Raw genomic sequence first — 17,098 nt, 5'->3', positions numbered from 1 at the left:
GTGGAGACGGAGATGCTGGTGCCCAGAGTACCCTCTCCACAGCAAATGCCTGCTGTGCTGGGCTGCAGAGCCGTGCTGCTTTTCACACTGATTTTTTTCAGGCTGCAAGACCTTTAAATACGTGATATGGAGTTCAAAAGGAAGGGATAAGGGCTCTTTTTTTTTTTTTTTTTTTTTTTTTTTTTTTAAATTCTAAACAGTCAGTAACTTTGTGGTCAGGCTGGTGTGCTGGTGAGTGCCTTCAGGCAGAGAAGGCACTAGCACCGAGTGTCTCCAGTTCTTGGGTGTCTCTCATTCTGGAGCTAGTAGCCAAAAGGAAACCTTCCCACTTCCCCATTTGGGAAAAAAAAAAAAAAAAAAAAAAAAAAAAAGCAACTTTAGCTGTAGATGCCTATTTTTCAGAGAAAGTCCAAGCAGGCTGTGAAATCAAGAGCTAGGACGTACTTGATTCCCCCCAAAGGGATCAAGAATTAGGAGAGATTCCACATCTCAGCTCCGAGTAGCTCTGGATTCACAGTAATCTCAGTACGTAGCACAGCATCGAGGGATTTGTGTTTTGAAGGCAAGGACGGCAGCAGTTAGGAGCTGTGACACTGACCAGCACTGGGGCCACAGTTTGACAGTAAGATATAACTGTCCAGTGGCATAAAAAAAAAAAATCATGTTTTATGTAAAAACACAGCACACCACCCAAAATTGTGCCAGTACATCGCATGTGGAGCTTCTTTGCAGACCGATGAACCAGTCCAGCTCAAAACAGCTGGCTGCAAGTAAAAGGGAGCAAGGGCTCCTTCAGGCTGCTAGAGCCCCTGCACCCATCTGCAGGGCTCGTCTGCAAGCCCCCACGGGGAGCTGGGAGCTTCTGAAATTCCTACTTGTCTTCTTTGTTTGATTCTTCCTAAGCTGCATAGTGCCAGTTTCTGATTTTGTCTCTGTTTTAAGCCAAATCTTGCAAAGAGATACTGCTAAATTGGAAAGCGTGGCTTTAGTACCCAGTTGCTGACAAGGTATTTAACTTTATTGCAACATTTTCATTCTGTGTAATGCTGGTTTGTATCTGTTAGGTCATTTATTTATCTTCAGGGATGAAGTTCTTAACTTTTCATCCCTTTTCTAGTATATTACTTTATTACTGGTTTGACATATCTGTCAATAAATTACTACTCTTCACTTGGGAAAGTAGTTTTCACTTTGCAAATTTAATTTTACAAGATGTTTCTTAGATAATTTATTAAATGGAACAATATTTTCCATACTTCTGTTAATTTCCAATCTCCATGTATAGAAATTTTGAACAGATCATGTTCTTCCAGGTAGAATTTGCCAGTGTTCCTTATACAAGTGCTTAAGACATTTTTCTCTGTGGTTCTGTTTGAAAAGTAACAAGTAAATATGTTTGGTTTACTAAAAGCAGTGTAAATGAACAAATCAAATTAAAATTCCTTTAAAAATATTGAAAGATTCAAATAAATGGTGGGGGCTTTTTGCAAAAATAACTTCAATAATGTTTTCAATTAAAAATTAAAGAGGAAAAATAACATATTTTAAAAATACATTCTCAGGTAATTTTCTTTGAAGTTTCTTTCAAGTTTGAGTCGTGCTGCATAGTAATCAAGCTGCTAGTTCTCACTAGTCCTTTGCCCTAGATTGGTTTGTTGGCACCTATGTTGGGCTGTTTTCTACAAGATATGTGACTCAATTTGTTTAAGTTTTGCAAATGCTATTTGGCATTACTCACTATACTTATTTCAGGCACACACTGTTTCATAACCACCAGTAAAACATACACTTTTTATTACTCCAGTGCCCTTTTATCACACAAATCGCTACATATGAAAAGGAAGATACTCTTCAGAATCACTTAAATAATTGCTATGGTGAGTTATATGAGGACAACAGGATTGATGCATTTTATCTCATAACCAAAGATGTTTCTGTACCCCACACATACTTTGCATTTAGAACACAAACCAGAACCTCTCATGCTGCTGTATGATTTTATGAACTTTTATCTAATATAAAATTCTGCAGTTGGTAATAACAAAATACTTATCTCTAATTTAACATTTAAAGAGCTAGTATTGCTAATTACAGTACAATGCAATATTTATGGTGAAATGACTTAATGATTCACTCAGGCGAAAATTATTTACAGTGACCTCTTGTTGTCTCAAAATGAGAATACAAAAAATTGAGTTAACCTAAAAAAGTATTTTTTCTTTTTTGGCTTGAAGATATAAAGCAATACTGTCCGTTCTGATGACTTAAACGCACTGATGCAGTGAATAAATCACTTGGGGTAGGGTAAAGCACAGAAGGGCAGGAAAGGGCCGGGAAGGCAAGCCAAGGAAAAAAAAAGGAAGGCATTACTCGCCAGGATGCACAGGTTCCTTCCATATTAAAGTAAGCAAACATTAAAAGTCAGATTCACGATTCTTCGATTGCCTTCGAAGGGATATGAGGAAATGCTTGCTAACTTCATGAAGGCTTCTCAGTTATTGGATTCAGATTCCTCAGGACTGGTGACAAGAGAATAATAGGAAGATGACCATCCTAAATCTTGGCTTAGTTATAGTGTTAGTCTTCTTACTGACCCTGGCCAAGTCCCACCAGATATTCAGAACTCAGTTTTTCCCCATCTCAGGTTCAGCTCCTAAAAGGCTACATACAAGTTCAAGGTCTGTCTGTGTGTACATGGTGACCATCAGTTGCAGTATGTCTAGCTTTTGACTTCTGATGATGTAGACATGGTTGAAAAGTACCTGTATTTCAGATATTCCAAAGGATGATAGAAATCACACAATCTTAAACTTGCCAGGGGTGCATTATTAGTGAGTGCATGAACATCTTCCTGAGGGGTATGAATTATTTTTCTAATCTCAGCTAGGAAAATACCATGTTAAGGATGGATTCCACTTCTATAGAGCACTTTGCTTATTAACCACACACACTAGCCTCGTCTACAGTTTGATTCCCTTCTTCTTGATAATGCATTTAATTAACATTAGACTCAAGGTGTACATTTAAGTTTCATTGTGTTGCTGACATATTATTACAGTTACCTGTTATTCGGCTACTGAGAAACAGGTTTTCAAAGCCAAGGTATATTTTCAGTTTGGCTGTTGCTTTGTGTATCAAACCCTACTTTTACATTATAAGTGCTAACTGAGGGGGTTTTTTATGCTGTAACTAGTATTACTGGTCACTTCTGATACACTGTTTTTAAGGTATGGTCCTTAGCTAAACTTGCTAAGGATGCAAACATTGTATTTCATGGTGGAGGTGGAAAAACTGATGCATATATATCATGGGATTTGGTAAAGGTCGCCAAGAATAAGAAATTTAATTCCTTTGAATGATTCATATTCCAGCATTCTGTTTTGGTCGCTACAGTTGACATACTGCACAGCACAACTCCATAATTGATTTATGGATCCAAATAAAGTATTAATTCAACTAAAATATATCTTTAGGGTAATGTTCAATCTTAATTTCAAGTCTGAAAGAATCCTCTGCTTCCTGAGGCTCTCTTAATCACTAAGCTAGCTCTGACTTCCAAACTTTGAACCTTGGTGGGTCTTGCATATATGTTATCCCTCTTTCTCTAAAATGGCATGACACCTTTATTTCTAGGCAAACTACCCTGAGTTTGGCCAAATTGCTGTGACTTCTCTAAAAATCTTACTGCTTTATGAAAATGGCATCTATTAATAGTTTACCATTCTCCACCTTTGCTTCCTCTGCATCATTTTCAGCCATGAAGTTATGGCCTCCTTCAAGTCAATGTACAAATATAAGACAGCATTTGGTTAGGAGTTTTTGGAAGCGTATCCTTTTCTTCAATAGCTTCTCATTAATAGTTGCACGTTGAGATCTATCACCTAGATTTCAATCGGTTTGAATTTGTTGTATTGATTTTGTAACATACTATTTTTAAATAACAATACCGTGCAGTATTAAGACAAACACTACTGAGAAATCCAAGCAAGCTGCATAAATATGATTATCTCTATTCAGTCTTGCAATCTCACTGAAAAAAAATGATAGCATGTTGAGTTATATTGCTATCTTTTTTTTTTTTTTGTCATTTATTGCCCGAGTTCATGCTTAGGATAGAAATTACCGTAATAGCTCTGTAATCACTGAAGATGTTCCAATTTCTCTTTTCCCATATGGCCTCTTTATATCTTAAGTGGAGCTTTGCCAGAATTCCAATAAATATCAACAATTAAGTCCAGCAGTCCAGACAACTTCTAAATCAATTACTAAAACTCCTGCATGCAAATTTCCAGACAACAGCTTGTCTTGATAGGGTTTTCAAGAGCTCTCTTACAGTTGGGATCAGCTGCATTTCACTGTTTTGGCAAGATGTGAATGCGTTGTTCCATCTCTATACAAATATAGGACAAAAATATTCATTAAGCATACCTTATCATGCATCATTACTATTGAATTCATCTTCCACAGAACGTATCACTATTAGGATTCCTTTTTCTCCACAGACATTTTTAGAAATCCTTATGAATTCTGTTAAAGCTGCTAGCCATTCATTTTCTACTATATATTTAACTTCCCTGTCCACTATAGGTATTTTAGAACTTTAATTCATATTCATTATTATGAATCTTTTTAACCTTTGTTACATTCTGTCTAGTCTTCGGCCAGGTTTATTGCTTGTTTGTTTTAAATTCCACAACAATCAAAACAATTTTTAAGGTAAGGAAAGCTTACTTACACTTAAGAAGTTTAGGGCAGATCATTTACAGCACATACCCAAACATCTTTCAGTCGCTGTTTAAATATTCCTGTTGCTTCCCCCGCCCCCTTCTCCAATAGCTTCCTTCGCTTTGACGGCTAATCCCTTAGCATTACTTTTCCAACGTTTTCATGCACTTGGAAGTAGATTTGCAAAAAAGGAGTTGAGCACCATGGTTTAGACTTTGGGCTGCAGTCAGTGCCCAGTGGCCCAAAGTCTTCAGTCAGCCCTTGGTGCTCTTGCCTTGGTGGGCAGGAGGGGAGAGCGTCTTGGCCGGGGTACATGGTCCTCACTAGCCCTGAAATGCCTCTTCTCTGAACGCCCGCAGAGGTTGGCCGTGGGACAGGCACCGGTAAGCAAATACCCGACCAGAGTCCAGGCAGCCGTTAGCGTGCACGGAAGCAGAAAACTGGGCACCTACAGATGACGCTGCAGGATGGCCTGACCATTCTTGCTGGATGCTGGGTGTAGCTTCTCGCTACCGCTTCAGGTGCTTAAGCCCTCTCTGTCCATCTCGCTCAGGAGCTGCTTAGGAACAGTAGAGCTGGGGGGTGTAACACGCGCTCCTCATTTTTACCATTTTACTGTAGTTAGTCAATATAGACTGGATATAAAGAAAATTTTTCTCGTTCTGAGGAAAGTGAAGCAGTGGAGCAGGTTGCCCAGAGAGGCTGATCAGCCTTCATCCTTGGAAGATTTCAAGACCAGACTGGATAAAGCTGTGAGCATCCTGGTCTGACCTCCCAGCTGAGCCTGCTTTTTGAGCAGGAGGGTGCACTAGATGATTTCCTCAAGTCCTTCCCAATTACCTTATGATACTATACCAACAATATGTCTATTCTTAATCGATCTCTTTATCAAATTAATGAATTTGATGTGTAGAAAAATTGAATAGTCTCCAGATTATGTTAAAATTCCCAATTATTTTCTGAAAATACCTTTTATTTTTGACGTATTTACTTACATTCTTTCCTAATTCCCTTCATGATGAAAAAGAGTACTCAGAAGAAGGGACTGCCACCTTCTCAGTTAATTTACATGATTCCAACTCATATTTGTGGTGGCTTTAGCACCAACCCATCTGTCCCATATTACAATCATTAGAGAGGAAGATAGTGAAGCTTTGTGGTGGGGGAAGGTAGTTTATAGTGGTACCAGATATTTTTTATATCTTTAATAAAACATTGACAGTATTTTAGCATCCAAAACATATGGTTTTGTAGGATACATTTTTCACTGCTATGACCACAAGGAAACATCAAATAAATTCTTGAAATATTGCAGTATTCCCTTACATGTCTCTTGGCATCAATTTTTATATAGCAGAAATAGATTTAAATTGCAGCACACACTTGTTTTTATCAGAGGTGTTTGATCATTTTAAAGGGTTGGAATTTTCTGTGGTAATCTTATGCCAGGGACAATATAAAGCTATTTCAAATGGATATTCGCTAATAACCAATTGCATATTTGTTTCAGCTTAGTTACTATAATGTGTTTCATGACGAAGCAGAATTTTCACAAAAGAAAAAGTCAAATACAGTCTGAACAGAAAGAAGGGAAAATATTTTATTAGCCTGTTGATTTAGGAGGCCAGAGTATAAAGTGGAAAATTTTATCTGGATGCATGTTGTCTCCATAGCTTAGTGCCACTTCTCTTCCATCTTGCCCTGGGCAGGACCATACTAAGTGCCCTGCAGCATAAAGGACTTTGCCAAGTCCTTTACGAAGAAAGCCCTTCAACTGAATAGCTGAATATAATATCTTGCAATTTAAAAAAATTCAGCTATTATACTAATGCTCAATCGAAATATTAAGTTTCCCTTCAGTACTGTCTATCCAGAGCAGCTCTGTGAAAATGGACTAAATACACAGCTGACTTGGACCAGATCAGGGGAATGAGTGGTGGTTTAATGTCAGATTGTACTGACGCTGAAGGTACAGGACCTACAAGGATATAGTTTGTTCAGTTTGCTAATCTTAATTGGTGTGCTGGTGATTAAAAACTAAAATTTAAAAAAAACCAACCACTTTTCTATGCATCTTCCTGAAAACTGCTCAGTATTTTTTACTGCCCAATTCTCCAGTGAAAACCTGAAAATCAAAATGCTTTTTTTTTTTAGTTTTGAAAATTCTCACTGAAAAAATCTGCAGACATTCCACTGAAATAAAAATGTGCCTATGCCTGTGATGATCTGGATTTAACGAATGAATGTGAGTAGGGAAACCCACAATTTCAGCTTCACAGAAACTTTAGACTGAGAGATCTTTACAGGACAGACTCTGGAATTGCGTTTGTTTTAAGGGGTGGCAGGAGGGGAAATCTCCCAGTAATCTAGCTAGAAAAAAAACCCAAACAACCCAGAAAACCAAAAACAAACCAAAAAACCCATCCTCAGATGTAAGTTCTTTAAAGTAAAGGCTTGCTTTCATTCTTTCATGCAGCACAGCAGGGCTATGATCCACAAGTGAGCTCAGTTAAGTGTTACTACAATATAGTAATTAGCTGCAAAGCTACAGCCTGGTCCAATATATAATCTTTCCAAAACCATACCCTCTAGTTATTGGCAAGGGTGACTTCTGAAGAAGATTGGAGACTTTTCCTCTGGTATTTCTCTGCTCTTCTCTGATATCCTCAGTACAATTTTCTTTCCTAATACTGCTTGTAACCCATGTTCAAAGTAGAAGCAGACATGACTTTGAAATGAAACATACAGACAAAACAATTTATGGGCAATACAAGGCAAGAGGGAATATAGGAGGAAAGATAATTTCCTGCCTCTTATCTGCTAATCTATGCAGTCCAATAGCAAATTAGACACTTGATTGTATTAATATATGTTGTGGATCAGTAAGCAATCGTTACTGTGTTTAGCAGTAATTTTGGTGAACAAGATTTAAAATGAGTTAGCCAGTAGAGTTTTGAAAAGCAGTGTTAAATGTTTTCCAATACTTCAGCTACAAACACTTGTACTATATTCCTAGCTATCACAATTTAGTCAGTACAAGATTTTTTAAAAAATAAAGTTTGCCTGTTAAACTCTGTGAACACAAATACTGTATTCTCCATAGTCCTGTTATCCCTTTAAAACTTTAATATAGATTTATTTTAGTGACCAGAATTCTATCTTTAGTCACAGTGGTATAATCCTGTTGTCTTCAGATACTGTTTTCCCCAGATTTATACAATGATTGTCTCACAACCTTTTTAGATGCACTGACAACAGAGCCTAAACCCACCATATCAGCTGCTACACAGGTAATACTCTAAATCAGTGTAGTGTCAAATGGAAGCTGCCCACCCTCAAATAAAAGATGAAACAAACCAATCTTGCCTGTACAGCCCATACCTTCAGAGAAAACCCAAAATAACATTTTATGACACTTTCTACATCAACAAGATGTGTATTTAGTACACCAAAATGGGAAAAAGCTTTAAGTTAATGACTTACGATGTAGGAAGCCTTCCTAGTTGCATTCTCAGTGTGTCTTTGGTTGAGATCCCCAAAGGGACTTAAATTAGACCATTAGACTTGACAGTAGACTATTGTGCTCCTCAACTTTTAGATAACTGCTTTCTATAGGAGAATGCATAGCCCTGAGTTATTCAAACTCCTACTGTGATGCACAGGATCCATCAGGAGCTTCAGGATGGGAATTGTAACTGCCAGCAAGGAGCTACCTAACCGAGCTGGTATGAACAGATGTGTCCTACCCCTCTCTGAATCTAGCACATTAGCACTGCTAAGAGCCGCCCACCTCCACCCCGATATGTTCGTGCACACCTTCTCTAAAGACCGTTTAATCAAAATGCTCCAAACTAACATCCCATGCAAGTGCTCAAGTAATTAAGACAGTGAGTGTCTCATTACATGAACCCTGAGAGCTCTGAAAGAAGTTTGAGAGCTCCTTCTGAAGACAGCCTCTGCTCTGGGGCTAGAGAGTACATCTCAGGCAAAATTTGGAATTGGGCCATGTTGTCCAAAGGTGAAGCTATGCAATGGTCATCACCAACATCATTGTCTTGAATGAAGATGGCTGCTGCTGTATTTTGGGGGGGGGTCCAAGCTGGTAGACACACTCTGAAAAGCCTTTACCAGCTTGAGCCCTCCAGGAGCAATAGCAGGAGAGACGGCTGTGTTGCAAATCCCAGCAGACAGCCTTAAATATCAGGTAGTCCTTAAACTGCACAGCGGTCTCAACATTTAGGTGCCCCCAAGCATAATGAGAAGTGTGATTTATGTAGCTGGGGAAGATTAATGTTTAAGGTTTAGGTACCAGGACTAAAGAGCAGCTGAACTGGGGTACTAAGAGTCTGGTTTTTTAACTGGAGCTCCTAAGTTTCATATTCAAAACTTGTCAAGGTATCACAGAAATCTGGACCTTTCACTAACAATGTCTGCATCCTATTCCTCAACCAAGCCATTTTAGGGTTTTTCAGGATTTTTGCAGTCATAAAAGTAAATCTTTCATTTGTGCAGATTGGCTGAGCCTCAGGAACAGGGACAATAAGGAGAGCATCTGGAGGGAGAGCGAAGTGTCATGTTCCCTCAGGAATGCTCTATCTCAGAAGAGAAATCTTATCAACCCCCATGGAGCTCTGCAGGCACCTGTAGCCGGCAAACAGGGAGCACCTCTGCGATCACCACTGTCCTGGCGGCAGGCTGCAGAAAACTCTCAGCTTTTATCCGTGTTTGAGTCTCAAAGATCAGCTGTAACTTTTAGAAAAGGAAAGCTCTCTTCCTGACGCAAGCATTTTACCCAAAATGCCAATAAAAATTAAAAACAATGCTCTCAAATTTATAGTGCATCATTCTGAGGAAACCCACTTGCTGCAAGAGCCTCTCCCTTCCTTTAGTTACCATATAAATAAATATCTTCCTTTCATCTGGAAGATACTTAACCATTTTCCATGCTGTTCTCAATTATAAATGAGAATGGGCCAAACCATAACCTCCACAACACTGTTCAAATGATCTTTTTCCATTATAATTGATATTTTAGATTGCTTTATAACTGCCTCAGCTATAAATTCATGCCCATTATTTGTAATAAGTGCTGGCCTCATTTAAGTATGTTGGCTGTATTCCCAGAATAATGCTTTTGGAAGGGAATCTGTTCATACTGGGAGAAGTACGGGAGAGTGAGGAATGACCTACAACCCCAAAAATCTCATTAATAATTAATTGTAGCAGGATAAGATAGAAATCCCTTTAAAAACATGAGCTAGACATACACACAATGATTTCTTCTATCCCTCAAAACAGCTCAGCCCAGACCAGCCTGTTTGTCAGTTCAGGGGCTGGCAAAGTGTAATTTTGCAGCAGACCTGAGCTCCGCAGCACCAAGAGTGCAGGGAGCGTAGGACAGGGAACCGCTGAGACCGTGGAGGATCTGGGGGGAATAGGTCCGTATCCTGAAAAAAGCTGTCATCACCAGTGTCCATCCCCAGTGCAGCCGGGTCAATACAGTGGACAATTTGCTTCTGCAGAGCCCGTAAAGCCCTTCTGCAGAGCCCTGCTCCATCTGTGCACAGGTCGAGACCCAACAGCGGAGGAGCGCTGCCTGCATCCCTCCTTATTGGAAGTATCATCTTGGTTACCTGAGGGGCTCTGAAAACATATTAGGGGATGAGCTACTTCTCTGGCACAAAGCTACCTAGCTCGATAAACATCTTACCCACCTCAGCTGCCCTACCTGAATGGCTCTGAGACCCCTCTCTGCTCCAGAGAGCTGCCTACATACACCTTGACCCCTCAAGAGCAGCTCCCTCCCATGCTCCGCTTGCAGCACTTCTTAGCCTGCTGGGAAGGGCAGGGGAAGAGGCAAGGGACCAGGGTGAGGTGTGGGCTCTAGTCCTACTAGAGGCGATGGGTAAAACAGAAGAGCTAGGCCTGCAACAGGGAGCCACAGGAGTGCCCTGGATAGGACCATGTCCTGCAGGAGCGCGTGGAGGGGACAGGGTAGGATTGATGCCGAGGAACTCTCGGGGAAGGATTGCAAGGGCAACTGCTGCCGCTGTGGCTCGGAAGGGCCACCCCTGCCTACGTATCTTGATACGGATTGCGGCAGTGACGGCAGCGCTGGAAAGCGGGCGAGCAAGAGGTTTGCCCGGACTAGGCAGCACCTCCAACCTGCCGCACTCCATGGGCTGAGAGTAGATGCCTAATCTGCCAAAGCCTTCCAGCTGGGTCTGCTCACGAACACGTGGCAGGGTAACATATGTGCTGTAGGCAAGAGAATGAAATAAGCTAGCAGACAAGCTCAGCGACGGGAGGGCAGGGCTGGCAGTTCGGCAGTAAGTCCTGGTTTGAAGTGCCTGGGTGAGTAGGTAGGTGGCTGCAGCCTGCTAGTTTCTGGGGGAGTGCAAAGCAGCTGAGTCACAAGTGGTTGGGTTCGTTGCCATTGTTAGTGGAGGTAAAAACTAAGCAAATAATCAAGGAAATTTGCAGTTATTAATGTCCAGTTGTTACTACTATTGAAAGCACGTAAGGGGAAAAGTGAGTTTGTACAGCAAACATAAGGCTGCCAGTTCCCAACTCTCTTGTGCTTGACTGACAACCCAACAGTGTTCTTCTAGTCCAGGTTCTATGCCTTTGAATTTTTTAATGGTTTTTTCCCACAGGAAAAAAGCAGAAGGTAAATTTTTACTAGGCAACTGCAATTAATCCCCAAATGGCATCATCATAGACCTCTAATTTCCTGGATTTCCACATGGGTTGCAGTTGTATAAAAAAGAAGATTATCTCCGTGACATGGCAGTGGACAAATGTGATGGTCTTGAAGAAGGGGTACCAAGGACAACGGGAGTGCACCTTTTTTCTTTCTCCCTCTTGTCCGTCCCTGCAGCATGATCAAAAAAAGCTAGAAAACACAGAAACCATGCCTTGGGGCTTAGTGATGGCTCCTCTCTCTGTCCTTCCCTTCCCTCCAATACCATCTGCTGTCTGCCATTCTTCCCAGGGCACCATACACTTTTACCAGGCTTTGCCTAGTCTGTAGGCTGGGTTGCCTAGTTCATTTATGGTCTTACTGTGTTGCCAGAATTTCTCTGAGGAATGCAAGAGAAAGAAAATAATCGTTTGCAGCAGTTCATGTTGTAGAAAAATCTAATTAAATTTCAAGGGATGAAGGCAGCTTCCTTACACTAAAGACTTTCCCCTGCTGAATTGCAAAAGCATATTGGAAATAACAAAGGGCCTAAAACTTAAAAATACACCAAAGAAAAAAGCAAACAAAAAATTGCCACAAGAATGTTTTATGCCAGAAATCATTAGGCAACTGCAATTGAAAGGCCATTACCAACTCCCACTATAATAAAAGACATTATAATTGCAGTCTGAACAGCTAGGGTGACACTTTCTGCATTGTATATTTGTCTCCCATGGGACACATCTTGGCACTGCTGTTTATTAATGTAGGTGATAATCATACAACGAATGACTGGATTGATAAGAGTATATTGAAAACAGCTCCTAAAAATAGCTAAAAGAACTATGCACATTATATCCTTACTGGAATCCTTGAAAACAAACAGGAAGGACTGTCTTTAAAAATTACTAAAAGTATAAAATAAAGATAGCCATATCATTTAGAAAAATTTGTTCCCGTTGCAACTAATTCCAAGTTTCACATTTTTCTTGTGAGAGCAGGAATCTGTCCTAGTGAGCAAAACAAATCACATAGATAATTAGATATTGGGTAAAATGTAGGTGTATATCTCTGTATTGTAGCATCACCTATATTTGTCAAGTTAGAAAACATACCAGTTTAAAATTAATGCTTTTTCTGGTTGTCAGCCAATTCTTCTTATAATTATCATCTTTTTTCCTTCTTTTACCATTTCAGTTATTTGGGTGTTTCCTAGCCTGGGAGACACGAAATGTCAGCATTCCTGCTTTGAATGACAGCAAGTACATCGGAATGAGTGTATACAACGTGGGGATAATGTGCATTATTGGTGCTGCTGTTTCATTCCTTACTCGGGACCAACCCAATGTGCAGTTCTGCATTGTTGCTTTAGTCATAATATTCTGCAGCACCATTACTCTCTGCCTTGTGTTTGTACCTAAGGTAGGTGAATTTGTTTAGCATGGGTCTGGATTTTTTTCCTTCTGTTTTGTAATTGTGATTTAATATGTAGAGGTTTATTGCCTCTTCCAGTACAGGGGATGTGTGTGAATTCTAAACCAAGTCCATCTATAATCTCTTGTCTCTGGATCCTGAAAGGAAGAACAAGACGTCATAAGGTTTTGGAGAAAGTGGAATATGCAAAGTTACAGAAGTGTGAATACACGTGTTTCTAATGCCTGTATCTTTACTGAATCTGTGACTGGGGGAACAAGGTTGTTTTTTGTCACTTCAATGGAATAGTCTCCATTTCCAAATTTTAGGAACTTTTTGGAAAGGGTGACAAGTGGGGATTCAGAAGGGACAGGTCCAGTTGACTACTCTGCCACGTTTCATATGTACACTAAGCAAGATAATCAGGATCTCTGCTTCTATACCTACAGAACAGTAAGACCTTTTTAGTTCACGGGCATGCTCTAAGTTCAACTATGTTGAAACCTCTAAAGTATTCAAATATGGTGGTACAATAGGCTTTATCAGTACTTCAGAGGAAAACTATGTACCCTGCAAATGCTGACACTGAAGATATATTTATTAATGGGTATATTAATGGACTAAGTGAGGCACAGACTGGGAGGCATATGCTTTCATTTCTTTTTATTCCTTTGGGCTCTGAGGATGTGTTTGTTGTGCATTATTGGAAGAACTGAGAAGACACTTACCCACAGAGGGCTGGAACTTGATCATTTCACTTGCAGAGTTAAGCTTTAGACATGAGTATGACAGATCTCGAATGAAGAAAAACCTGTTTCTACGTAAGCATACTTCAGCAAAGCCCCAAGTTCTGGAGAATGTATTTGAAATTTTGAAGTAAAATGTATAATTGTATTCATTTTAAGTGATTTGCATAAACCTAGCTTATCACCCCAAATCAAATGCATATGCAGTTGGATGTCTGAAACATTTGCAAGGCAAGAGCCAAGATGCAGGTCTTTTCACCTCTGGAATCTGTTTTTAGCTTCTTCAAATGAGTTGTGATAAAAAGTTTGTGACTCTTTACTGGTCCATGTTCAATCAATGTATTGACCAAATTATAGGGAATAGGTTCTGGTGCTAAGTGGTATCCCTGGTGATGGTTCTAAAAGGGGGACCAAGAACTATATGTGTAAAAGGAACAAGTTAACAAATTTATCTCAAAGTGTTCCCTCTGAAAGAAATTAGAGGCACAGACTAGTAATAGAAGCTGACTTCTGATCTGTGAAAAAAGCAAAAGTAATTCGTTCTCCAGGACCAACTAACCAGGATGTTTTTACAAGATCTGCAATTCACTTCTCAAATATTAAAAAGCTGTACAGACATATATAGTCATATTTTTATTCTGGATCTTAGGGAAGAATCACAACTTCATTCTAAATTAAGGGAACATTCACAAGCACAGCAATGGAGGGTGCTTCGAAATACTGCAAGATTTAAGTGTGTTAAGCTGTATGAAAATGCATATTAAAACTCTGATGCCAAAAATACCTCCACAGAATGTCAGAACTCTCTTCAAAGAGAAAATATTATTAATGCTATGACATGCTCTTCTGCCCCTTTGCTTTCATGCTCCTTTGCCCATCCTTCTTTTCTGCTGCCACAGGCTCTGAAATGACTTTTCTGTTTCCTTTTTTAACCCCTTCCTCTGCTCTTCTTTTAAACCCAATTACCCTGCCCTCATTTTTCCTCTCAGTTCTTTCTACTCAAAATACAAACATGAACCGTAGCCAAACTTGAAGCATGAAGTACTTCATCTCATTCCATGTATTGTCAGGTTACCAAATGCTTAGCTATTTTGCATTAAAAATGGTCATTGGATAAAGTACAAAAAAAAGAGGTTGAAGCAGGAGCTGGAATGCAGCACTTCCAATGCCCATGTGAGTGTTTTCACAGCTGGAGACATCTTCTTGCACTTGTATATTTTGCCCTACATTTTTTCTCGCCATGCTGTGCCACAGTTACAGCAGGACGGCTGGCAAGAGCTCTTTCCTGCAACCTGCTTCAGCACAGGTTTCACAATAGCCTGTCTGGACTCCGCAGAAAATTAGATCTGACACCACCCAGTTTGTACATCTAGGTAAGATGTCAGCGTGAGACAGGCACCAAATCTCTCCCCTTAACAAGTGTGTAGTCAATTAGTACAATTTTGGTGACATAGGAAGATCGCTGGTGAAATACTAAAGACTGTGGCTCATCAAGCGCAGGAGATGATAATGAAGACTTGGAGGATTGCACTTTTTCATTTATTAAACTGTGGCCAGACAGATGGGAGCAGTAATGTGTTTCTGGGCCAGGAAAGTACTTCTACTTCTCCACCATACAGAGTAAAACACATTCCTTTTAACTAATCTTCAGCAGTCTCCTGGGCCAACAGTGCTGGAATTCAATTTTGCCCCACAGCCCTTTTATGAATCTGAATAGGCAACTATTCGACGACATAGGCAAACTAGGGAATGAAACATGATATTTTTCCCTTACTTCTTGTCAGCGCTAGTAATCTTATTTACTTAAAACATGGCAATTACTATACTTCTTCAGTTAAATGTCCACCTCATCCACTGCCATTTTGCTCAGCACCAAATGTCTCAGAATTACATGAGGAAAATCCCATAGTAGGGTAAGATAGATGAGAGAAAAAAATGTTCATCACTCTTTCCATTTAAATGTATCCTCAAATACAAATGTTGATGTCCATTATACTGCATCTGGCTTACAGTAACTGCAGACGTTCTTGTTATCTGATTAAAAAATGTCCAGACATTTTCAAAACTATTATAGATTTCTGGGTTCAAGGATATCTTGTAGAAGTGATCTGCAGAATTCAAACATACATTATGTATATTTTACCTGTTAGAATTTAACTACTATGTCTAATCATCTTTTTAAGGGCCAACATGTCTGTAGTATTTTTCAGCATACTCATCCCTTCTTTAAAAGAAGCAATCCTAACATGTATTCTCTCTTCATGAAGTAATTTCCCCATATTTACCTATGTTTATCAAACTTCCATGTCCTTCCATTTTTTCTGCTCCAGCCCTTTTGAGACAGAACACTGTGCTCACTTCTAGTCACCCACCGAGTGCATACCATTGTTGGCTGCAATGGCATTAACGCATTAATTCTGATCCAGTTTCCTGCAGAGCAGCAGCAAGGCAAAATCAGTTCTAGGGGGCCAGGACTAAAACATTAATTTTCTGTGTTGGTAGCATTTTTTTTCTATTTGGCACTGAATCTTTGTAGATATTCAGCATTGACTCTTTTGTCGAAATTGAAACTGCACGGATGTGAGGCAGCAAGACACAAGTTCCACTGACTTTATGGCCAGAAAAAAAGGAAGAAAAACCATCTAACTTCATCCCTTGTACAGTGTGAGCAAACACATTGCCCATGGAATTTTCCATCTAATCCACACCATGTGAATAAATTCATTAGAGCACATGTTCTTGTGGCAAAACATCCAGTCTTTAGATATAAACTCCCAGATGAAGATGAGTCAATGGATGGCAATACTTGTATCCTATATTCAGTTTGAACTTAGACCATATCAAATTGCAGAGCTTTTACCTTGTAACAGTTTTGCCTGCTAATTTAAGAAGCCTTGTAATTACCATTCTTCACCTTTAACTTCATTTTAATGCAGTTTTTGGTCTGGGAGTTAGACACACTGGTCATTACAGCCAGCCTAATTAGAATCAAAGAAATGAGGGAGAGGAGGGGCAGGGGGCTCTAGGAAGACTCAGCTACAGCAGGTTACTCAGGACCTTGAGCAGTTGGGTCTTGATTATCTCCAGGGATGAATATTCCGCAACGTCTCTGAGCATCTGTACCAGCGTTTGACCACACTCACAGTAGAAAAAGTTTTTTCCTGATGTTTAAATGAAATTTCCGTTTTTTTCAGTTTGTGCCTCCCTTCCTTTCATTGGGCACCACTGAGAAGAGTCTGGCTCTATCCTCTTTACTCTCTCCCACCACATATTTCTACACATGAATAATGTCCCCCCTGATCTCTTCCATCTCAAGGCTAAACAATCATCAGTCTCTGCTTGTATCATAAAGGCTCTGATCCTCTTCAATCTTTGTGGCCCTTCACTGGGCTTCCTTCAGTAGGCCCATGTCTCTCTTGTACCGGGGAGCCCAAACCTGGACACAACACTCCAGGTGCCCTCTCACCAGGCCTGAGCAAAAGGAAGGATCACCTCCATTGGCCCAGGGTACTGCTGGCTCATGTTCCACTTG

General features: G+C 39.9%; 1 protein-coding gene across 3 annotated transcripts in view; it reads left to right on the top strand.

Annotated features, from left to right (window-relative positions):
- Window positions 1-17,098, top strand: part of GABBR2 (gamma-aminobutyric acid type B receptor subunit 2) — a 483,069-nt gene that overhangs the window by 442,398 nt on the left and 23,573 nt on the right. For all 3 annotated transcript variants that reach the window (XM_049830441.1, XM_049830442.1, XM_049830443.1), the window contains exon 15: window positions 12,605-12,829. In XM_049830441.1, the coding sequence (XP_049686398.1) occupies window positions 12,605-12,829 (225 nt within the window). The remainder of the gene's footprint in view (window positions 1-12,604; window positions 12,830-17,098) is intronic.

This window comes from Accipiter gentilis, chromosome 27, assembly GCF_929443795.1.
Source record: "Accipiter gentilis chromosome 27, bAccGen1.1, whole genome shotgun sequence".
NCBI classification, from domain to species: Eukaryota; Metazoa; Chordata; class Aves; order Accipitriformes; family Accipitridae; genus Astur; species Astur gentilis.
This window is presented reverse-complemented; position numbering and strand designations above follow the sequence as displayed.